This window comes from Protomyctophum bolini (genome assembly GCF_963924005.1).
Source record: "Protomyctophum bolini genome assembly, chromosome: 7".
NCBI classification, from domain to species: domain Eukaryota; kingdom Metazoa; phylum Chordata; class Actinopteri; order Myctophiformes; family Myctophidae; genus Protomyctophum; species Protomyctophum bolini.
The window spans coordinates 12,291,232-12,315,904 of NC_137868.1; the positions used below are offsets into that span (position 1 = coordinate 12,291,232).

A 24,673-nucleotide genomic window follows, 5' to 3' on the forward strand; every position below is an offset into this window, starting at 1 on the left:
AAATCACTGTACACTGTCTGACAGACATTTCTATCAAAGCTACACGGGGAGGGGAGGCTTTTTCTTTCTTGTCCAGTTCCCATCTTTCCCCATTGGCTCCACTGTGTTACATTTTAATGGACTAGGTAGGAAATCCATGTGGGACAGATTACACTGTGGAAGGAAGCGGGTTCGATCATCTGCAAATAAGCGCTACAACCAGAGAACACCAGCTCCTAAAGTAGGAATCTCAACAAATCGCCTCACACTCACTTTATTTTTTATTTGGGGAGAGGGTAGTTCGTTAAGGGCACCAATAAGAGAAATCAATCACATGTGGTTTCCCATGTTCTTACGTTTGTTTCAGGTGGATGAAGAGAGGCAGAGTGGACAGAGCATCCATAGACATTTTATTATGATAAAATTGTAAGCTCAGATATCACAAATACCAAATCAAAGAGTATACATAGTATGCCCACTTGCTTTTTCCAGTTAAAATACCAAAACGAGTAAATCCAGGTGAAAGGTATACTACAGTATGAACCTAATTGACTGCTGCTGGGTCCGCATAAAGGAGAAATGTAGTACATAATGGAACGCATGTAGCCAATAGGATTTAAGGCTTAGCTTTGAGGCACATATACTGTATCTTTTTACGTTCAAATATATAGTGAGCTGTCTTACATTATAAAATCACACCCGTGTGAAGTGAGGGGCGCTCTTATCATCTTACAACATCGAGGACAAAACAAACATGGACAAAACAAACATTAAACTCTGTCCATTGTCAATGACGTTTTTAATGTTTGTCTATAAGGAAAAACAAACATTATATATATATAGATGGGGCTAGCACCCCTGAATAACAAATAGAACACACACACACACACACACACACACTGTAGCTGTATGCGAGCAGAATTTGGGGTAATTTCTTTCACTTTCTCATTGTCATTGCTAATGTACTGTGTTAACTGCCAACAACCTCTGTGGGCATGGGGAGGGTGTGGACAGCCGCATTCACCTCTATCTGACGTACATGGAGACACCTTCCACTTCTTTTAACCTGACAGCAAATCATCACCATTCACGGGGAGAGCATAACATTCTTCCGTAACTTCCCTACGCGCTGAACATGCACCCTGACCAACCAGTAGGAGTCACTAGTGCAGTGACAAAGTCACATTTACCTAAGCTGCCTCTCAACCACAAACACTGCCAACTGGGTTCGCTGGAGCGCCCAGTCAGGCTGAAAAGAGGGGCATCAAAACCTGATGTTAAATAAGACAACATTTGCCTAAAGAAAATGCATGATGTAACGGTGCATTTGGATTGAACCTCATCAAATCTCTCTTATGGAAGCATATGGCCTATGCTGCAGTAAGCCTTCCAGGCTGTAGCGGGTTAACATGGCTGCAGTGCTCTCCAAAGCAGCTGCACTCATGATTGAAATGAAAACAAGGCAGAATGGCTGCTGTCAGCCCTGTGATATATGACCTGTAATGGGATGTTTCCAGAGTTCCCCGTCCATATGGCTGCCTACAGTACACCAGGCCTAGGGTCAAATGGTATTTTTTCATGTTGCTTTCAGTCTGCTTCTACTACTAGTGATTTCAAAACGTTTTGTGCCCATTAAGGCACACCAATGGGCAAGTCACACCTGCATTCAGTAACAATAGCCTACAAAGTATAATTGTGCGTGTGACGCGTGCGTGCACGCGCATGTGTGTGTGCGTGCGTGTGTGTGTCACTGTGCGTACACGCACGCACGTATGTACGTGTGTGTGTGTGTGTTATCTTAATGTATTAAAATACGATTTATTTTAGGGTATATAATTTGTCTCTGTATTGGACAACGTACTGATATATGTATATACGATATACGTTGATATATGTGCACAACGTACTGATATACAGTATGTTATAGATTAAAGCATAACGTTTTGCATTGTGTTGAATTTATTGCAATAATAATGTCGAATCCCAAGGCACTCATACACTTGATGGGACACCATGTGTACTGTACCTCGGCACACCGTCTGGGAACCACTGTACTGCCTACCACGTACTGTACAGTAGGAGGGCTTTTACAGAAAAGTGCTTTTTGATTATCAGAATTCTCTGGGTCTGATTGTACTCTTGATAGCGTGACAGGTCCACGCTATCATGTCCAGAAACAGACGAGAACAAACTAAATGGGTTGTGAATGATATGGTATTTGGCATACATCTCTTGGGTCCATGTGGATATAGGGTTAGGGTAACAGATAATGATTTATGTGCCTGTACTGTATATACCAGCATGCTGTATACACATGTACAGTACACTGAATATGCTAACATGTTAGCACACACACACACACACACACACACACACACACACACACACACACACACACACACACACACACACACACACACACACACACACACACACACACACACACACACACACACACACACACACACACACACACACACACACACACACACACACACACACACTTCGCCTCCCCTGTGCAAGTTGTACTTCCTGTCTGTTCATTACGAGCAGATATACCGTCTATATGCTGAGTTCTTTGGGCAGACCCAGAGGAAGGATACACTACTAAGCAACTTAATGTCTCACCAGAGAGAGCCCAGTCTGGTGCCGGCTTTGTAGCACAGCCATGAGAAATATCCCGCCACACCCACACGCAGACGCACAGCCAGGCGTAACATATGTGCTGCAATAGCAGCAACTGTACAGTGGAAGTGTATCAAAACATAAGGGAGTCTGGTGATGTTGCAAGTTTAACACAGTACGAGGCCAGTCCTCCGAGATCTAACTGTTTGCAATAGCTGCTATAGAGATTATCTATATATCATACATTATCAATATCTATATATCTGACTCAGAATTTCCTTCGAAATATATTGGATTTGGCAGTTCAATATGATGATTCAACAATACAGTATGTGATATATAGAACATTCTAAAAGACTCTCTGGCAAAATCTAAAACAATTTAGTACAGTAGTGATTTAAGACAACCGCTGAATTGAACTGCCGACAAAGAACTATTCTGCATGCGTTCAACCAACGGGTAGGCTATAGTGCAATCTACAGTCATGTCTTTCTCGAGTTACATCTCGTCGTTTTAAGGATAAACCAGACGTGTCGCTCGAATGCCAAATGCGTGCCAGCAAGTGCAGGGGACCGCATCGGAGATAGGTAGGCTAACCCAGCCAGGCTGCCAGCCCACCAGTGCCAGTGCCACATGAGGATGGTTTAGGCTGCACATTCATATTGACAGCCCAGCCACTGCAGCGACTAGCGAGGTAATCTAAATAGATTGTCATAAACGTGCATGCGTTTACGCGAATACGCACACACGCGCAAATGTAGGTCCAGATTTGACATTTGACATTTCTGCCAACAAAGTATTCAATCAATCAATCAGTCCTATTTTAAGTGCGCGTACGTGGGGTTCGCGTTTTAGGGTAAACGTGCACAAAACGTGGGCGAAAAGCCTGGTGTAGCCTGGCCGTCACTTGTCAGTTAAAGTCCCCCCGCGTTGCGATATACAGAAGTCCTCCACACAGTGTACTGTGAACCCATGTGTCTGCAGTGACACTGCGTTGTACGCAGCTGTTTTGTGTTGCAGCTGTTTTGTGTTGCAGCGCGCGCGTGTGTGTGTGGGGGGTCCATTATAACGACCGATTAAGGTTGGTGAGGGGTCCGTTATAACGACCGATTAAGGTTGGTGAGGGGTCCGTTATAACGACCGATTAAGGTTGGTGAGGGGTCCGTTAAAACGACCGGATTAAGGTTGGTGAGGGGTCCGTTAAAACGACCGGATTAAGGTTGGTGAGGGGTCCGTTAAAACGACCGGATTAAGGTTGGTGAGGGGTCCGTTAATCACCATTTATGATGATTAGAATTTAGTTATTATTTTTATGTCATGGTTATGAATTGAATACCCAGGACCTGAATGGAAACAAGACCGCAAGGACAATCAATCAATCAATCAATCAATCAATCAATCAATATTGAGCATTAAATAGGCTAGATAAGATAGGCTATACTGTACGACCACTATTGGTGTGCAAAGGGGTATTACTGAATTGCTGATTGGCTCAAACTACAGCTGGTGAACTTGCTGTGTGCATTGTGTGGTTCTTTAATGGTATCAATCAGTTTGATATAATCTATAAATATGTTTGGATGCTCAGGCTATTCGCACACATGCACAGTTGCATCTGGAAGGCTCGAGATCTGATCCTACACTATTACAGTGCATAGCGTCTTCTGCTGCTGAAGTTCCCGAGTAAGATATTGAATCGCAACCAGCCGTGAAGGCGAAAATACAAATTTCCTCTTCAGGGGTCAATAGTTAGATCACCACAAAATTACATAAAGGACTAAACTGTACCTTGTTAAGGAGGCACTGAAACCATACCATGAAAAAACGAATAGAAAAACTAAATAAATCATAAGGCACATTCCACATTCGATATCTCTTATAAGTCACGTTAGACCCCATGAGCTTGGCTTGACTTCAGCCTCAATGAGAGTCTGAAGTCTACACCTCTCTAATAACCACAATTCCCTGGGTGGCCTCGCTGGCGGACAACTTCCTGGAGAGTGAACTAGCTAGCTGGCGGAAAGTTGGAAGCAACGGTAGAGGGCACAAATCCAGAAATGCGATTGGGGAGGGGGGGGGGGGAGGGGGTAATGCGTGGGGGGTGATTTCTGCAAAATCAAGCCAGTACATAATGTAGGTGTGGTGCTATGAGAAGAGAGGCAGAGTGGTGGAAAACCGTGTCTTCTGAGAATGGGTTCAATTAGATACCTCAGACGGAGACTGCACAGACAGATGAGTCCCCTAAGACATGTAACCTCCCACCCCTGTTTCACCTCCATGTCTGTTTCTACTTCCTCTTTTAGAACATTTACCCAGGGAATGTGTTGACCGGCTTTGTTTTCAGCGACATCCTCCTTCAACTCTGAGACCCGTAAGGCTTCATTTTTAAATCCATAATAGCTTAAATACTGTATGTTCTATCTGGCTTATGTTATGACTGCCGGTCTCTTGCATGAGAGGCCACATTTCTACCACTGTTCCAAGAAGACATCCCCCTTGGCAGGGGAGATAATTACCTTCAGGTAGTAGTACAAGAACTGTTATTTTTTTTCTTTCAATGGAAGTATAAATAGACCACGGCCTCTAACTACTGCACATGTGCTAGTTCAAATGCATTAACATAATATCCCATAAAGATTGGTTAAAATAAACTTTTATTCTTTAAAAGGTTTAAGGAAAGGAGAAAAAAAAAAAATATTCGTTAAAATAAGCAGTTTTAGCACATTTACTGTGCACTGAAATGATTGAGTCATATTCCACCCCTAGCCCACTGTTGGGTTGTGAGCTGGTAGATCTGCTTTTTTCGATGAAGAGGGGAAAAGCAGCAGACCTCGTATAGAACCCTGGGGAAACCTGTTCAATTAAGTATATTGGGTTAAGCTCTGTGCTCAAAGGCACCTTGAAAGTAGTTATTAAAGGGAAGACAGTTTATCATTCACTATAGGCCCCTCTGATCACAGTCCTACTTATTTATCTACGCGGCTAATGCCGCTCCTTCTAAGGCATGCGCCCACGCTAGTGCACATGGAGGAAGATGATTTGTGGTCAGAGTGGAGAATAAACTTTTAAAGGATTGGTCCACATGTCAACGCCTGTTCCCAATTCTGCAACCTCAGCCCCGTCTTCAGTTCAAACTTGTAAGTCCGGTACGTGTGCTCAAATCACAGCAAACCACTAGACATTTACCATCTCACTCCACATGAGATTACCACGAAAAGTTTACAGCAGTATCAGCAAAGTGATTGAGCAATTAAGAGAGCGTGTGCGCCCGCCCGCCCGCGAGAGAGAGAAAGAGAGAGAGAGAGAGAGACTTCTTCTGAGAGCATTATTACTGCCGTATGAAATCAGATTTATGCGCATCTCAAGAGGGGAGAGGAGTAAATACCAGATTAGTTTTTACAGTCACATGCAGGTCCTGAGGGCATTTAATAAACTAAATCACAATTACTGTAAGAAGATGCAATCATTTCAGTTCAAAAGGAAGTAAACTTTGTCCTAAGAAGTGAACTGAGAACTAAGCCCCAGAAGCAAATACTGATGGAAAATTCCCTAAAGACCAATCGGTGGTATGACTTCCATAGTTTTCCCTGGCAGCAGGTTTGACAACATAAACCAAGTGCTTACACTTTGACGGACATGATCCCCTGCACATTGAGTGATAATATTTCACACCGTGTACTGTCGACCGCCAAATTGTTTACTCTCACAGAGCAGTCCTTATATCCAGCACTATATTTTTTTCTTGAAATCGCTCCACTTTCGCCACGAGAGGAGATTTCCTTTCCTTTCCATTCCTGCGAGCTTTCAGATGATGTCATGCTCGCCGAGTTTCCACAGTTGCACACGATCCCGTTAACCTCAGCAGTGCTCCTTTGCTACCATGCATTCCTGCCACAGAAAAGGACACTAACCTCTCGCACCTGAGATCTGGCTGATGGAAAACGACATTGACACATAACAAAAACCTCCCACTGATAGAAGTCTTATCTCGATGTTCAGGGTTGGAGAGTTCTGACAATGACAAAGGGGGTAGGTGGTTTGGGTGGGAGTCATCATTTTTGCAGACCAGTCAGGTGTTGTGTTGGAGATAAGGGCCACTGCGCAGTGAGGTGAAGCTTTTGTGCTGGACATGAACTTAATAATATTGTTCTAGCCTCTCTGTTTTGTTTTGTTATTTTGGCCACAATGGTATTTATCTTTCCCTTGGAAGTTGAACACGAAAAAGATAATCATAGACTGGTACGGTAACTTCACTTGAAAACTGGAAATTTCAATGGGACTTAGGTTACAACTTTTAGGGGTTCTCTTTTATACAGTAATACCAATTTTGAAAGACATGGCGTCTTCTTGATATAGGAAACGTATTCATTTGCAGCTTTCATAAAAAAAACTCGGCCATGCATTGCCACAGAAAAGGGGGTGCCCTGCCCCTGCCCCACCACAGCTACACCTACGTACAGACGTACAGTATCACCCACAGTTTCAAACCAAACCTACACGCATAAAAGAAACGACCAAATGGAACAACAGACATCAAACAACAGCATTAATCACAATAAACATGCAAAACCGCCGTCTCTAAATCAATTAACAAGCCAAATGAACACAACAATAAAACAATAAGTGCAGGCACACCCCGAGGCATGCTGGGAAATCCTTTCAAGCTGAAGTGTCACACCCAGGGCGCTACAATACAGTAAAACACAGTGTACAGACATCTATGGCTATGCTTCCATCACCAAGATGAATTCTTGGTGATGGAATTCAAACTCTCAGCTTCTCATGCTCTCCTATCTAATAAAATGCTAATTTGATGTTCTCTAAACTTGCTCTTTTTGGTCATTAAAGATAAATTCTGCAGTACACATTATGTCCAGTTGGTGTACAGAGCTGTACAGTAGCAATGCATTCAATAATGCATTAATAAAGATTTACAGTATATGAGGCTGCCACTGACTGTGCAAACAAGGATTTCAGCCAATGTCTCCATAACAACATTGATGACCAAAGACAGGTGTACTTTAGACAGTTGTACTTTTTAAAATCGGAATACAGTAGTTGATTTTACAGTCTCATAAAATGAACAGTCCTGAACAGTCCATTTTTAACTATTAGTACTTAAAATGGACCCTTATGGGTCCGTTTTGAACACATTGGATATTACTGTGTAGTTACGGTATTGTGAGCTGTGCAACATACAGTTCTGCTCCACCTCTGTCCTTTCATTCAAGCTGTTAAGTTAAGCAGTTAAACAACAACCTGTCCTCTCTGATGCTCACAACATATAAATAGTAAATACACATACTGTACACAACAACAAAATCACAATGCCTATCAACATATAAACAGCATGCACTGTATGTACTTTCACAAATGTGTGAATGGATGCAAAGATTGCATGCACAAATAAGCTACACATAAACCACCTAATTCATGCACACTTACTCCTACGGCTGGGCGATATGACTTCAAATCAATATCACAATTATTTCAAACCTTTTCTCGATTACGACATATGTCACTCTGACTCAGACATAACTACCAGTAAGACGCCTGAGGGCGAGAAGCGACCTTGCCCTAAAGGCCGAGGTTGGGCTGAACCAACAGAGCTTCTTAGCGCACAGTTGAGAAGCAGGAGTTACCGGTAAACTATCAATCTGGTGTCAGTGAGGTCAGATGGCTGGCCGGCTCATATATGCAGATCAAGTACGTCAACCATGCATGGCTATCCGGTTTGATGAGGTCTGTGTCATGATCCTCATATATGGAGATCCAGGTGATGATAGTCAGCTATGAATATCTCAGACATAACCATGAACAAATAATATGTATGTCAATATGACTCAGCCGTGTAGTGGCCAGAACCACTAGTTTAGCAGATCTAAAGCTTGACGTTTTGTATATAATAGTGGGTAATCAGAATAAATGATTATTAGTTGATTATAAAAATCAATTTGAATTTTCTGTGTTGATTCGTTTTGGTGCGTTATTGGATCTAAATATCGGTTTTGATGTACAGTATTTTTCAGTTATTTGCCCAGTCCTACTTACTCCTCCACTACACTTTGAAGCATATACTGTCCCCAAGCACAGACGTGCGTGCACACAAGAACAAAAAAGAAAGAAAAAAACACCCACCCACCCACCACCCACCCTGTCCTCTACCCAGCTTTTAAAATTACACACACTAGCACCAGCATCATCCCGTCTGAACCACCATGGCCTTCCATGTCTGCCACACAGACGCTGGGCGTGGGTGGGTGAGTGTGGTGGCTGGGAGCGAGAGGCAGCCCTGGTTTGCAGGTCAAGCCTTCAGCTTTACAAGGGAAATCTCCAGAGCCACTATAAATACCGCTGTGAGCTTTAAGGGTGCTGTATATCACACCGCTGGCTTTTAAGGACCACAAACCAACCTCCTTTTTTTCCTAGTCATTTTTCTGTAGTCTCTCCCTACATACAGTCGCTTGGGCCTGAATACAATTAAATGCGTATTTCGCCCCCTCCATTTCAAGACCACTGTTAATTGATTGGCACGACTTCAAAACAGGTCCCGCTCTGCAACAAAAAGTTGGCCGTTCACCTCACACGTCAGGACCATATATCATTAATGTACACTCAGGTTTGGGGATTTCCCCCCTATTCTGCACATTGCCATAGTAGGGAGCAAAAGGGGTGAATACGTCAGGAACCATTTTATGAAAATCGTTAGAGGTTTCAATGAGCCCCACCTGCATGGGTGACATTTATTCAACTCAGGCTGATATACCATGACTTGAAATGAAGCCTAATGATATATTCAAGGAAATGGGTACAGTATACATGAGACAATGATGCTGTCAGTGAAACAGCCATGTGGCACGTGCTGCATGAATCAAGACTGGATGTGCATTTTTTTCAAGCATGATGCAAGAATTCATTCCATGATAAACAAAAAAACACCTGAGTGCTGCAGATGTGGAGTAGGGACAATAAAAGGAGCGATTCAGCGTTCACGCGCGAATCTCATCAGCCAGCGCTAGTTAGCGGCAGACAGCATTAATTGCTTCCAGAAGTACGTGTTGCATTCATTCACACTGACTGAGATGGCAAAGGCTGGGACGAAAGGAGGGAGAGAGAGAGAGAGAGAGAGAGGAGGGTGGGGGAGTAAGAAAGAGGGAGGGGGGGAGAAAGTGGTTGGGTGGGAGGAGGGCACATAATGAGAGGTCAGCCGCCGAGACGCGATCTACAGCTCAGCTGTGAGTGCCAGAAAGGCACGGCAATTTTATGGTCAATTGGGCTGTGCATCTGGTCCCATACATCACACGACCTAGAGCCCACTCACTCTCGCACACCACATGCACATACATGGACACATACAGTTCTATACACTAGTATTATAGTTTCCCCACTGCTAATGAGGCCACTTTGACCATGAACACCTTTTACTTTGGAATTTCTTATTCTTTTCATTTATACTATAAATTCGTAGGCTACGTTGTAATTCTTTTTCATGACGTAAATGTGTTACAGCTGTCTTGAAACGTGCTTTATGAAAAGTTTATTTTTCGAATTAACCTAATATTGAAATGAATACAAGTTTTAGGTTTAAGCCACCGTACCAGCCACCTCTCATCATCTCCACAGTCTTCTACCTGAGCTCTAACTCACTGCCTGCTGGGAGACACAGCTCCGCTGGCTTCAAGGGAGACCCCAACAGGCTGCACACCCACACTACAACTGTAAACGTTTGTGCATGTAGCCACACATATTGTACTGTACATCAGGGGTGTAGGCTGGAGGCACTACGTCCTTCTGGTGGGGGCTCCTCACTGGAGGTGAGCCACTAGGGTACAACGGCATGTGGCAATGGCTACTCTACATAAAACATTTCAATGTCACTGAACCAAGATTTGGTAATTTCATCTTAAAAAAAGAAGAAGATGAAAGCCTGCATGTGTAAAACAATCATATACAGTACACTAAGTAGTGGCAAAGTGAGAGAGCTGTCATGAACTGGCAGGTATATAGAAGCCTCCTTCTACCTGCCAGGCACAGCTGGCAGGTAGAAGGTACTCTTGAAACTAACAAATGAGTGGGATAGAGTGAATTAACACAGGATTGACCTGTTTATTAAGCTACTACTAATGAGACAAGACATCAGTTAAATTTGGGAACAGATGGCATGACACAAAAGACATATTGTACAACTATATGCAGTGATAGTGAATAAAGGGAACTTGGTGGCAAACCACAAATCATTTGACTAGAACTTTCCAGCAAACAGAGAACTGAGAACAAGAAATAAAGAAGTTAAATCTCAGCCATGTGTATTTGTGTACCATACATGGAACTGGATAGAGCTCTCTCATCATTATTCTTCTGTAATTATTTGTCTCATCAGCAAGAACTGAACAGTGATGGTGAAGAAAGAGAACTTGGAAAGTTTTCTGTGTAAAATGCACAAATGTGCATGCACGAGGTGTGTGCACACGTGCACACCCCCTCCTAAACGTTCAGCACCTCCTACTGTAAATATACCTTCCCGTACCATGTACATAATATGTAAATAACACATTAAATATATGCTGCAGTTGAAGACCTGGGATACTAGTGAGTTAATAACTGACACACTGGTATACTTTTACTGGCAACAAATTTATGTCGTTTTGCTTTCCTATGAAAATTTACTGTAAGTACAGCATAATCCTCTTTAAGCACTTAAGCCCTATATAAATGTATGCTGAAGTTCGCAACCTGAGAAGCGATCTGCAAAATAATAATGCAAAGTCACCAAATGTAAAGTGGAAAAACTAAATGTATGCACTCATGGTCCTTTGAATAAAAGCATCCGCCATATTGCTGTATGTTTTATGTTATATACTTCCCAGTGGATTCTCTCATACCTCTATCGGCACAGCCAGTGATGGTAGGAGGGGCTTCATGTAACCGTAGCGCTGCATCATCACCATGACAACACACCGCATCATCTCAAAGATGGCTGCCGTTGGCCTGGAACACATAACCCGGTCAACATTCAATCAGTAGTACAAGACAACAAACATACCCCAAGAAAAAAAAAAAAACCCAAAGCAAAACAACATAACATAAAAAATTACTCAAAAAAGAAAAGAACATAAAATGTCACATCATATTACAGTCTCTCCTCTGTTTCAGATGTCCTTCCCACAGTCTCTGGTAGTATATTTTACTCCAGTACCGTACTAACTACTTTGAGTTACTTTTATTTTTCAATACTTTATATTTCTACTCAACTATATCTCAGAGCAAATACATTGCACTTTTTACTACACTCTACGCTACAATTATTTGAAAACGTTAGTTACTAGTTACTTTGTAGATTTTTATTCTTATTACATAACATAGTAGTAATAGGCCATCTTTTGTTGTGGAAGGATCCGATTGAATCAGTGTGTAAGAAAACAAAGCAGAGAATGTATTTATTTTGGTTCTAGTAGACAGATTATTCTTTTGTTTTTCACTTCTGTTATTATGAGTGTTCTACATCTACAGTAATGTATAGTACCACCCACCTGGTATGATGTTTTTCTGTAGCCGTAAAGTCACAATTGCAACTAATCAATATTTGTTCAAAGATTGTTGGACAACCACTTCAGAGACTATACATCCATTTATGATAGCAAGGAATATAACCTCAAATACTAGCCATGTTTTGTATGGAACGTATACAGTAGAGTAGTGTTCCTCTACTGAAGTGGACTGAAGGGTCCTTTGTCCATCAGTCGACTTTGAGGCTTAATCAGGAGTTTGGCCCAGACTAGACTGAGCTGTGGACATTGCTCTTGCCTTTATGTTTTTATGTATGAAATGTTTTAATTCCTGTTCTCTATGTTAAAATGTGTGTGCAGTATATGTGTTGCATACAAGGCCGCTGGGTCGCAAGACAAGTTTTAGTACAAACTGACAATAAAGTACTACTATATCAATATCATATCATATATCATCTCATATCATACATACAACCACTTAAGCCATAATTTATATTTAATTTCTTTAACAAATATATATAAGATCTAGCTGTGTGAGTTGGACCCATTTTGAAATATTTGGAAAGAAATGGATAAATAGCTCATTCATAATGACTTGGCTACACTTTTGGTAAGTATATTCTGGTGCCAATACTTTCATACTAAAAAAACTGAAAAATGTACATCTTCCATCAATGCACTCAGTGAACATTTCAGCTCAATCCTCTTCATTCATCTCCTGACCTTCATTCCAAGGACACTTTAACAGTAACAGTTTAATCTGAATAATCCATTATTAAATGGAGACCATTTCAATTTGCAGAGCTGATTGAGTTCAAATAGATTTAACCCCTGCTACTTCATGGCGAGTGACAGGAGTGAGATAATGCATCAGCAGGTCAATTCTGGGGCTACACACAGTTCAACACAATAATTACAAGTGTCCAGTGGTGTGTTGTACCACACCAGTATTTACCACAACTACCTTCCCTCACGATTTGCTCTGCTTTCCTAAGATTTGAATTTAAAAATACAAATATAGGTTAATTAATAATGACGGTATACCTCTGGTCAATAATGAACCCCATGGAGGTGAGAGTGAGCAGGATGTAGCCAATCATCGCCAGGATGGTAACTTGGGACAGCATCTATGAAAAAAGACACGTTTGCACAGCATGAGAAACGGCTAAGGGGAGAAAATACATTATAATGTAAACCTTAAATCAATATCATGGTTGGTTAAGTTACAATTTCAGGAGAGCCCACTGGGAGAGAAGCCATAAACCACAGTTTTGTTTCGAACATGCTCGAAAATGCCAACGCAAATAAGCCTGACCTTCAGCATGACCATATTGGCACATGTCCCGTGGTATTGCACTATATCTCTTTCTTTACACTGAAAAGCCCAGTTTACATTGGAGCACTAATCATTTCAGATGCGTCTTGACAAGGGATTTGACCGCAGTGGAAGAGACTGCAGTTTGAATCCCGATAGCCTTGAACAGAGCCAAGGCAATCAACGTGAGAACGATGGTGCCATGCATATCCACACTGACCTATCAGCTGTTTGCGGTCAGTGCGTGCACACTAACAAACACACACTATCTTTCTCACACATAAGAAGAAAGAAACGTCAGTCCATAAACACTGATAGTACACCCAGACACAGACAAAAACACAGACACGGACACGGACACAGACAGAGACACACACAAACACAGTGTGCATGTGCGTGCGTGCATGCATGGTGATGAATGCTGATGTACAATGCAATCCATATTCCATCCATGTCCAGTCTAAGGTCTTGGCTGAAGGCAAGAGCTGAATGTTTGGTCTCTCCTGAGGACGCTGTGGTCTGTCAACTTCGGTTTACATCTCTTCTGCACTCAATAAAGACCCTCAAGTCAACCCAAACCCCACTGACAGCATATTGCTCTAGTACTACACACGCAGCAAGCCAAATATAGTAAATAAAGCATCTGCCTATCAACAGGATGTGATTAAGTAGTATTCCTTCATGCTTATCCAAGAATTGTAATCCACGAGCCTCAAATGAATCATTTTCTTTGAGCCCACACATGGGAATGAAGTGAGCTGGTATGGTTATGGTTCTGTGACTCAATAAGACAGTTTCATCCGGCTGTCAGACTGTTTCCATTACAGAGGGGACACAAGTCACCCTAAAAATTCATTACAGTTGACTGTTCAGCAGTTAAGTGACATTAAAGTTCAAAGGCTATAGATACAATTATTTTTAGCCAGAGGTATAATGACTGGAGGAATTATTTTAGCATCAAGGGTTATGTGAACCTATCCATGTCTTCTAACCCTAGGGGCACAGTAGGCCAGGCAGTGTGTTTTGTCACATGATCTTTAGTTTGACTATCTGCTACCCCAAGGGAACAGACCCCAGACGCTAAAAGAAATCCTTTAGGGAAAATCTTTCAAAATTAATTTGCTGTCATCAGGTGGAAACAAGTAATATTCACATGCTAAAAGAAATGGAAGGGAAACGTTTTCATGCTTCTTTCAGCGTGATAATTTTTAATTTTGGCGGCGTATCAAATTGCAGCAATAACAGCAGTGAGCAGAGATGAAAGTTAACATCTGGTGGTGGTGTGGTGACCAAAGAAATAGATTGATCGTGTTATTGTTTCTTGAGTCCCTCAAGGCTTGGCAGATTATATTTTTTTATTTGGACCATTATCAGAGTCATTGTTATGACGATGTCTATGAAGAAGCAAAGTTTTGCTAGGCTGAGTAGTCTCGACTTGGACAATTTCCTCCTCTGTCTTCAATAGTTACTGTTCATCCGACCTACAGTATAATAAAATGTACACATTGGCTTTCCAATGATGTAATTGCAGTGTAGCTCCACTTGTTTGAAATAGAAATGTTTTCATGGCTTCGAATTAGCGCTAAGCCCATAAATTGTCCGCAGTGTATCATCAATTGTCAGACTAAATAAGTGGCTAGCGAACATGTGGATATAAATACATACGGTGACATGATTTATTGTCGGGCCAGGCGGCTCACTTTGTTATTTTCCCCTCCAAGTCCTGATTGCTGCATCCTGAAGGCTATTTGGGTTGGGAAATGGTTGACTCGACAATTAGGGCGTTTGTGTTCGTTGTTGGACCACCAGCTGTTGCTGCTGTTTCATTCACTATGAAGGAGGGGGAACCCTCAACCACGGACAACTGTGGGATCACCACAGAGGTAGAAGAAGACAGGCCATTTTATTTGGGAGTTTGAAGAGGCTGGGTGGGACAGTACTTTCTTGGCTAACCAAAACTATGCCTAGGGAAGCAAGGCTTCCAAAGATAACTGTTGAAAAGACCTTTTTTTCTTTGAGAGGGAGAAAGGGGGTCTTTTGGCTCACAGAATGGAAAATAATAGACAAAAGTTGTTCTAAAAAGGAATGCCAATCAGTCATTCTGTCAGGATGTTAGAAAGAGCTACTTTTTTTCCTACTGGGTAAAAGTAGGACTCAGCCTGACCATGGACCAGCCACAACCAAAATGGCACTTAAATGTGCCATCATGATTGAGACAAACAAATGTGTGAAAGGCATAAGCCCCCGCAAGAAAAAGAAAAGGTGTACTAAATTTGTATGCTAATTATTAGCGGACAAAGGACATCATTGTGAGACTCGAATTTGACAAAAATGACTGCTGTCGTTCTCCTAGACCTAGTGTACTGTGCCAGACACTGTACTGTACGTACCGCTTTGGTCTCAAACAGATCATTGTACATCCCCAGCACCAGAAAGAAATGTACAACAACGTAGATCTGTAAAGTCACTGGCCAGCTGGACTCATGGGGGATCTCCTTTCCGGTCACCTGAACAGGGGAAAAGCAGTACAGATTTCTATTCAGGAATTTTGTTGATTCATGTTTGAGTAATACAATATACCGTGGTCACAAAACTGAAAATGGCATGATTAATAAAATACAAACTAAAATATAACCTTTGTAAATATTCAGCATTTAGTTGATCAATAATAAATGTCCAGCATCATGGACTCTATAACGGACTTGTGACCTTAACCTGTAACTTTTGGCTTCTTCCCCCTTTGTCTGTATACACCACAGAACTACCCTGTTACCCATGATATGCACACACTCTCAATGCCATGTCCATATGCATGATGCCCTGAAAACATATTACAAACACGTAACACTATCAATCATTATCAATCAGCAATGCATTAATAAATAAACAAATCAACATGATACGTATGAGGGATCCTTGTTTTCCCCTTCAGGGTCTTTCCCAGGATCCTGGGTTACTAAACCACATGTGGGGTTCCCCACATAACCCAAACCCTGTGGGCATTCCAGCACACAGCTCTGCTTAGTCTCAAAGGCTGAAACACATTCAACCCCGTTTCCCTTTACTTACCCTTTCACTCCTCTCACTTTTCTTTCATTCTTTCATCAACAGATATCAACACACGCCTTCTCTTGGACTACAATGGCAAGTCTTTCAAGATATTTCAATTAGATTCCAGCTCCCCCACATGCTCAGAATCACCACACTGAGTTTAAGGGGCAAATTTAATTGTAAACGCGAAGGGGAGAACGTGGGTGTGTGTGTGTGTGTATGTGTGTGTGTGTGTGTGTGTGTGTGCGTGTGTAGTAGCTACATGTGCCACCATCAGTGCTATTTCAAAGCTAACCACTGGGGTACTCATTTAGAGCCTATATTTCACTCTGCTCACACAGAATATACACATGCACAAGCAGCCACACCAGCACATACACATGCACTTGAGAAGATACACAGTCACACCAGTGCATACATAAACGCACGCACGCACGCACAGTCATGCACACACAGTCACGCACAGTTGCGTGCTCTCACACACACACACACACACACACACACACACACACACACACACACACACACACACACACACACACACACACACACACACACACACACACACACACACACACACACACACACACACACACACACACACACACACACACACACACACACACACACACACACACACACGCCTTTTTGATCCCACAGACTGCATTTAAAGTCGGGTGAAAAAGAGCATATTGTGTTCCCTCTACAAAGGCTCACCAGATTTATTTGTCATGGTGGGTCCTTGTAAAAATGGTAGAATATGTGAAACCGCTGAGTCATTTGGGTTGTGATTTGAATGCGTCAAAATAATAGGTTGGCGGTTCTTATACTGAAATACACAAGACCAGAGAAAGTGGTTTTAAGATTTACAGTACACTTAGTTTCGTGTCAGTGACATGCACCGAACATAAGAGATCTACAAGCTGACCTGTCACAGGCAAGTTTTACTTACTTTGGGAACCTCTTTGTGATCTCCCAGTCGCTGTTTACCAGGTGACCAGCTTGGCCCCTTGAGGAAGGTTGACAGCTTATGGATGATTGTCTTAAATGTACGGGATTTCTTCCACAGATAGCGATAGTAGGCGAACTGAAAATGAAAATATGAAAAGTATTTATTCAGACATCAACAATAAAGTATAGTGTAGTATCTGACTTCTTCATACAAATTGATGGTGTTCAGCTCTTTTTTCAACATTATGTGAAAAAACATTTGAAATGCTCCATTTTTGTCTATGGGATGTAAAAACTGAAATGTTTTTATGAACAGATTAAAAACCTGAGTGCGACGCAACACAATGCTGCATTTCTCACCTCATATCAATGTTAATGATTGTTGCCTAAATTAAACCTGAGTGGAAATGTTTTTGGCGTTCGTGGGTAGGGGGACATTGCTCATACCGTACCGTGCCAAGGGTGAGGGCAGTGAAAATAATCAAACATCTACCTCCTGGCATCTCATTTTATTGGCCTCCTTAACCTCAGCTGGGCAGTTTGTTTAAAGTAGCGTAATAATGTTATGGTTACAAAATGGTTAGTCCGCCAGCAGGGGAAATATGAGCTCACGCCTCATCTATCGCTGCTCTCACAGGTGTTTACACTCAGTATGGTACAGAGGGATGGAGGCTAGCTGCTTGACCAAGTGGCCCAGTGGCAGTGATGTCACCATCGTGGGAAGTTGAGGAACTAACCTGAACATGTAAAGGTTCAAAGGTTCTGATGGGAAACACCAAGCCATACACCACTTTGTCCGTCTCTGGAGCAAAGGTACCTGAGGAGACAGTGGTATAGTGTGATAATGGATATTGGCATGAAACACAATGCTTTAACTCTAAAATAAAACAGGCATGTTTATGATTACATTTGCAGAAGACTTACAGAGCATTTGCATGTGCATTATCTGCATTTTCTTTCTTTTCAAAATCTTTTTATTCAGGTTTTTTTGTAACAAGCCCAGGGGCCCTAAGTATTAAACAGACATATAAAATATAAAAATAAAACTCAATCCCCTATCCCACCCTCCCCCCACCTACAATCCCAAGGATAGTCGGAAAAACAGTCTGGAGGAAAATAAAAATGTAATAAATATATCTATATCTATATACACATGCACACATACCGGTACATACATGCATATCTGCATTTTCTAACAGGACACCATAACCTTATTGATGTATACTACTAATAATACTATAATTTATTATCATTCTTACCAAACAATCTGTCCCATATGATCAGAGCTCCCCCGTAGTTCTTGTCAATGCAATAAAGGTTCCTCCCTGTAATGTAATGTTTTAGTCAAAATTAATTAACATTAATTTGCGGTCAAAATGCCTGCAAATGAACGTACTTATATGGAAAGACATTGAGTGAATTAGAACGTATCTCACCATGGTGTACTCTGTGGTGACTGGGGGTGTTGAGGATGAACTCCAGAGGACCTATGTTTCCGATGACCTGCATGCAAACACACAAACTACTGTAAATCACTGGTTCTCAAACTTGCACCATTTGCAAAATGACAGATCCGGGACCATTCCAAAGGAACCTTGAGGGTCCCTGGACCCCACTTTGAAGAACACAGCATTAAATATTCAACATGAAATATACCCTGCCCTGGACTGCTACAGTATTTATTTATTTATTTATTTGTTTAAAATGTTCCCCCCAATTAAATCATTGCTTATTCCCCCTGTGTACTGTGATCCCTGTAGCTGTCAACCTCCACTGTGAGCTTGGGGAGGAGGAAACGACCGCATGCCTCCTCCAATACACGATTCCTCACGGTGCTTCTTTTCACCTGACAGTGAGGAATTTCAATGGCAGCGTAATGTGAGAGGACACTCACAGTATCTCCCCCAGTTCCCCTCTACTATGGACAGGGGCCCTGACCAACCAGTAGGAGTTAGTTAGCGCAGTGACAATACAAGGATAAAATCCTGCTGGCTTCCCATTCACAAACAAATTGTTTGTTGGCGTGCCCGGATACACTGCACAAGTGTGGACTTTTCCCAGTGAAAGCCAATTTGTAGACATTTCTTACCATTTTCTAGGTACAAATGCACATTGATAATAAACACCTTGGTAATGCACTCCTTTCAAATTGTATAAGTGATACCTACAGTAAGAACATACTTCCAGACAATATTATCTCTTTTTTTTTTCTCAAGTGGTTTCTTTTTAAATGAGCTGTCCAGGTCCTAAGCTCCATGAGCCATGGACTAAGTGAGGTGGCCAAGCTTCTCATCGGAAAGAACAATAAACTTCGGGAAGCACAGCAAACAGACGGAGGAGGAAAGGTGCCAAACCAGAGGCACGTTAATTTTGCTGATAATGGTTACTGCAATTTACATTCTTCTGCAAAACACACACATTCATGGGCTTACAAATATGTGTGCCCTCCTGCAGTATGTAGGAGGGCACCTATGTATATGCAACTGAGCGAATTCCGAGTGCATTTTGGTCTTGGATATAGTCATATAGCATAGTTCAACTAAAGACAAAAATACTTGAGTGGGAAATCAAACAAACATGCAGCCACGCAGCCACACACACACACACACACACACACACACACACACACACACACACACACACACACACACACACACACACACACACACACACACACACACACACACACACACACACACACACACACACACACACACACACACACACACACACACACACACACACACACACACACACACACACACACACACACACACACACACACACACACACACACACACACACACACACTCGCTAGAGATCTCATCACATGGAGCCAATATTTCAGACAGATCAGGTTTCCCTTTGGGTGTGACTTTTACAGAGATTTTGATGTTTCGAGTCGACAAGACAGACCTCTCAATCTGGGGAAATGTGCACGGCTGGACAGAATTTCTCAGTGAGTCATTATTTCCATGTAATGACTGCATCTGGCAAGTGAGCTCTGAGAGTTTTATCTTGAATGAAAAAGGTCTCCACCACTTCACTCCAGCCTCTGTGGCTGGAACGGTGTGGGACTGGTGTGCCAATAAATTACATGACATCAAAAAAAAGTCCATAAAGGAGGCATAAATTACATCCCTTCAAAAAATTGTGACTGTTATGACTGTTTTCGCTAATAGCATACTAAAAGATGGAAGGTGTTCCAAATCCCTTCATTTCCACTAACGATCCAGGGGATTGTAAAAGTGATACTCCCAGTCACTTTAAAGGGTTGTGCTTCTGTTTGGAATATTTCATAAAATCTCATTATTTTTTATTAAATACAGGTTCCATTGCAGCCTTGGGTCTATAAAGGCCAGCTTTAGTAGTCCGTACAATAACACAGGGAGGGGAGTGAGATAGCTAGACTAAAGCCCAATTTATGCTCAGCCACAATATCCTTTTGACTACTCACAAAAAATATATATGGAAATGTATAATTCATGCAGCATAAATACTAGCCTAAATAATAGTTGATTGTTGTATGTCTATTCTGGGGGCAACATCAAACATAGCAGTGAAATGCGCGATTCCAAAGTTAACTGCTACCTTCGGTCGCAATAATAATAATAATAATAATAATAATAATTAGATAAAGTGCCCTCGCCTCGGGGCACAGGTCTCCACCAGGGCAGATCAGGTTGTAGCCTCCTGGTGGCGCTATAATAGGCCAATGTGAAAGGGGTGCCATTTCTTCTTACGCCTTGGATGGGTTGAATGATTTGAATCATTTTGTTCCAAAAATGTGTTTTGCAAAAATCCACCTGTTGGTGGTGCTATAACAGGCCAATGTGAAAAGGGTGGGATATATTCCTCAGTAGGAAAGTCCGTGAAAGATTTCACGTAAATTTCACGTAAATTGCACGCTGCGTTCATGATTTGAGGCTTTTTGTTCAAAACAGGCCAATCCTGCAAACTTTGAAAGCCAATGTTAGCCAATTAGGATGGAATATGAAATATCGGACAGATCCGTCTTAAACACAAGACTATAGAGATAGTGTGTAACGATTTGCGGGATTTTTGGACAGAATCTGGAGGAGTAATAGCAAAAGAAAATGTTTTCCAAAAGTCGCCCCCATGGTGGCGCTATAACAGGCCGTTCTGGAAAGTTTGGGGCAGAGGTTCATCTTTGGCATCCAGGGAGTGTGTGTATAAAATAAAAAATGTTGCTTGTCATGGTCAATATTGTTTCCATGTTCTATGTTTTTCTTTTTATTAAAAGTGTACTTTATTTGTTGCTCTTTAATAGCTGATGTTGAAAGACTTGTTTTGGCAAGCCACAACTTTCTCTTGGGACTGCTGCAATCAGGAAATGTGTTTTTGAGGTTAATGTTTCCCCCAGGGGAACATAGGCCTACAACAAGCAGCCATGCTTCACTTTTAACAAACCTCATACAGTATGTGCTCATGAATAAACTTCCATGACATCTCAAAAATATTTTGGACGTTAAGTCTTTTCATAACCTCCTTCTGAGGGACTTTCACCCAAAACCGCTGAAAACAGAATTGAATCTTTGTGGGTGGACCCTGTGTGTTTACCTCTGTGTGGATCCAGAACTGGTAGAGCAGGTTGAATTGGACGTGGACAGCGAAGACAGACGGAGGCACAGCAAGAGCCAAAGGCAGATAGAAGACCTAAGAAGAGCAGGACGTCATTGTTAATCCAATCAATCCAATCCAACTTCATTCATGAAGCACAATTGACCACTGTACAGTGAATAATTGTTTTTAAATAATATCAAAATAAAGGAACAATAAAACACATAGCTAATTAAAATACAGAGATAGGTGCAATGTGTTAATTAAAAGCCCCTTACTTAATGGTAATGGACCAGGAGTTTAACTATATGTCCTACATAATGTCATTCTCAAAAAATAACATTGTAAGTAGAAGGTACCATCAGAAGGACCTAAATACAATATCCTATCAATGAGCATTTAAGCGTCTACTGGACTCTGACAAGATTGTTCAAGGCTAAGCTCAGAGAGAGTCCGGTTTGCTGGAGGTGTGGTGAGGACCCCGGTACACTTATTCATGTATTGTGGGAGTGCCCTAGGGCAGGGGTTCCCAAACTTTTTTGGACCAGGTACCCCTTTTGGGGTAGATATTTTTCCAGGTACCCCCTCATCCTCGCAACACGGATAACAAATAAATAGACGTCTAAATGTAGACGTCTAAATGTGTACGTCTTCTCTTATGGGGGTCCCTGGCATATCTTTTCAAATGGGGGTCCACGGGCTAAGTAGTGTCAATTTGGGGGTCCTTGACATGAAAAAGTTTGGGAACCACTGCTTTAAACACTTTAGCACTTTATGAACATGAACAAAATAGATGGGTCCCCCCTGGAACTCCCTCAGGTACCCCTGGGGGTCCCCGGACCCCACTTTGGGAACCACTGCCCTAGGGTACAACTACAGACTCTATGGTGTGCTATTCATGAGAATATAATGCAAATCACAAACCAGGATATCCCTTATACACCTGCTCTGTTTATTCTGGGTGATCCATCGCCATTAAAACATCTCCCCGCACCTCTAGCTGACTGGATTCATACAGCATTAATGGTGGGCAGGAAAATCATTGTTAAGGAATGGAAGTCTGAGGATTTGCCTCCAGCACATGTATGGTTCACTCAGCTTGGTACCGTGGCTGCTTTGGAGAAGTTATCTTTTAAGATGAATAATCAGTTAGATAAATATGATTCGAAGTGGAACGTGTTCCTCAGTCATGTTGCAGGCCCCGAATTATTTACCTATATTAATTTTGTGTTTTGGAGGGGCGCTATACCACCTATGCCCAGCTTTCCGAGTTTGTGTAAACACAAACATTGGCTTGTTTTTGGCTGATCACCCCATAGCGATTATTTGATTGGCTGAGCAAAGTACATAAGATAAAAGTGAGGGCAGAAAAGTGAAGACGGAAAAGTAAGGATGCAAATTGTGATTGGCCAGAATGTATGATGATAAGAGCGCCCCTCACTTCACACGTGTGATTTTTTTTTTTTAATCTCTGCTTCATTTTGTTTCGTTTACCTGAACCTTTCCTTCATCTTCTCCTTCTGCATATCGATTGACTGACTACACTGTGTGTACTGATCCTCTGTACTGATCCTCTGCAAGTAAACACTTTTTTAATAAGAGTCGTGCTATCAAGCCCTCTTGGCCTGTAACTATACCAACCGTTACAGTTTGGAGCGGAATCCTTACCCATGATGAAAGCTGCTGGGCGAGAGACTGTCTGAGAGCAGTGGGGAGGTTGAAGTACTCTGAACTGTGGTGTACCTGGTGGGCTGCCCACAGGAGGGCCACCTCTGAGAAATGAACACACACACACACACACACACACACACACACACACACACACACACGCACGCATGCACGCACGCACGCACGCACGCAGAAAGTAAGAGACAGAGAGAAAGACACAACTTAAATCACCACACTCCCAAGTGCCCAAAGAAAACTTTAAATTCATGAGGCTATCACCTATGAGTAATACATACAGTCTCTCATTAAGAGCAAACAGCAGGCACACAACTTTCCACACAATCGTTCAAGCACTTGCTCCGCACACATCCAGCTGCCTCTGCATCAGCGCGACAAGTGATTTATCTCAGAAAATTAACCCCCGGATGAGTAACCAGACACCTCCATCCACAGAAGGAGTCATTGTGGTCCTGCTAGTACAGTCTTGATGAAAAGCTAATGCTTAAGCCAGTTACATACAGTATACTTCGTTGTACGGCAGTGTTCCGTGCCAAAACTTAGACAATCTACAAACTCACGTCACGTCACATCGTGACATGTTGTGAGATTGTATATCGGCTATATTCAGTGTGGGGCACTGTCATACGACAGAGTATAAATTAGGCATTAGCCTGGCTGGCCATTGGTGGGGGTGGGGGGGACGACGACACTAGGCATATTATGACAGCAGGGGTATAAGGGCTGCAGCTGGTTAAAGTCCAGCCTGAGCTCCCAGTGCTCCAGTTTACATTCCTCTGCTGTGTTGTGATACTTGCTACATTAATATCAGTGTTACACTTCATTTTAACATTCAAAAGGAACATGCTTGTAAAGTTTCACTGGATCTCCGGCCCTTTTCCGGACCACCCTGTCTAGCGTGTGCGTTTTGGCACCTACCAGACACGTTGGCTCCTTTGGCCATACATGAGAGTGCAGTAACCTTCAGATATTGCGGGAC

General features: G+C 42.1%; 1 protein-coding gene across 1 annotated transcript in view; it reads right to left on the minus strand.

Annotated features, from left to right (window-relative positions):
* Positions 1-24,673, minus strand: part of agmo (alkylglycerol monooxygenase) — a 48,421-nt gene that overhangs the window by 5,741 nt on the left and 18,007 nt on the right. The window contains exons 4-12 of the mRNA XM_080767967.1: positions 23,677-23,780; positions 22,009-22,104; positions 18,864-18,930; positions 18,687-18,752; positions 18,165-18,244; positions 17,429-17,563; positions 15,816-15,932; positions 13,155-13,237; positions 11,487-11,592 (exon numbers count right to left, since the gene is read on the minus strand). Coding sequence (XP_080624093.1) covers positions 11,487-11,592; positions 13,155-13,237; positions 15,816-15,932; positions 17,429-17,563; positions 18,165-18,244; positions 18,687-18,752; positions 18,864-18,930; positions 22,009-22,104; positions 23,677-23,780 — 854 coding nt within the window. The remainder of the gene's footprint in view (positions 1-11,486; positions 11,593-13,154; positions 13,238-15,815; positions 15,933-17,428; positions 17,564-18,164; positions 18,245-18,686; positions 18,753-18,863; positions 18,931-22,008; positions 22,105-23,676; positions 23,781-24,673) is intronic.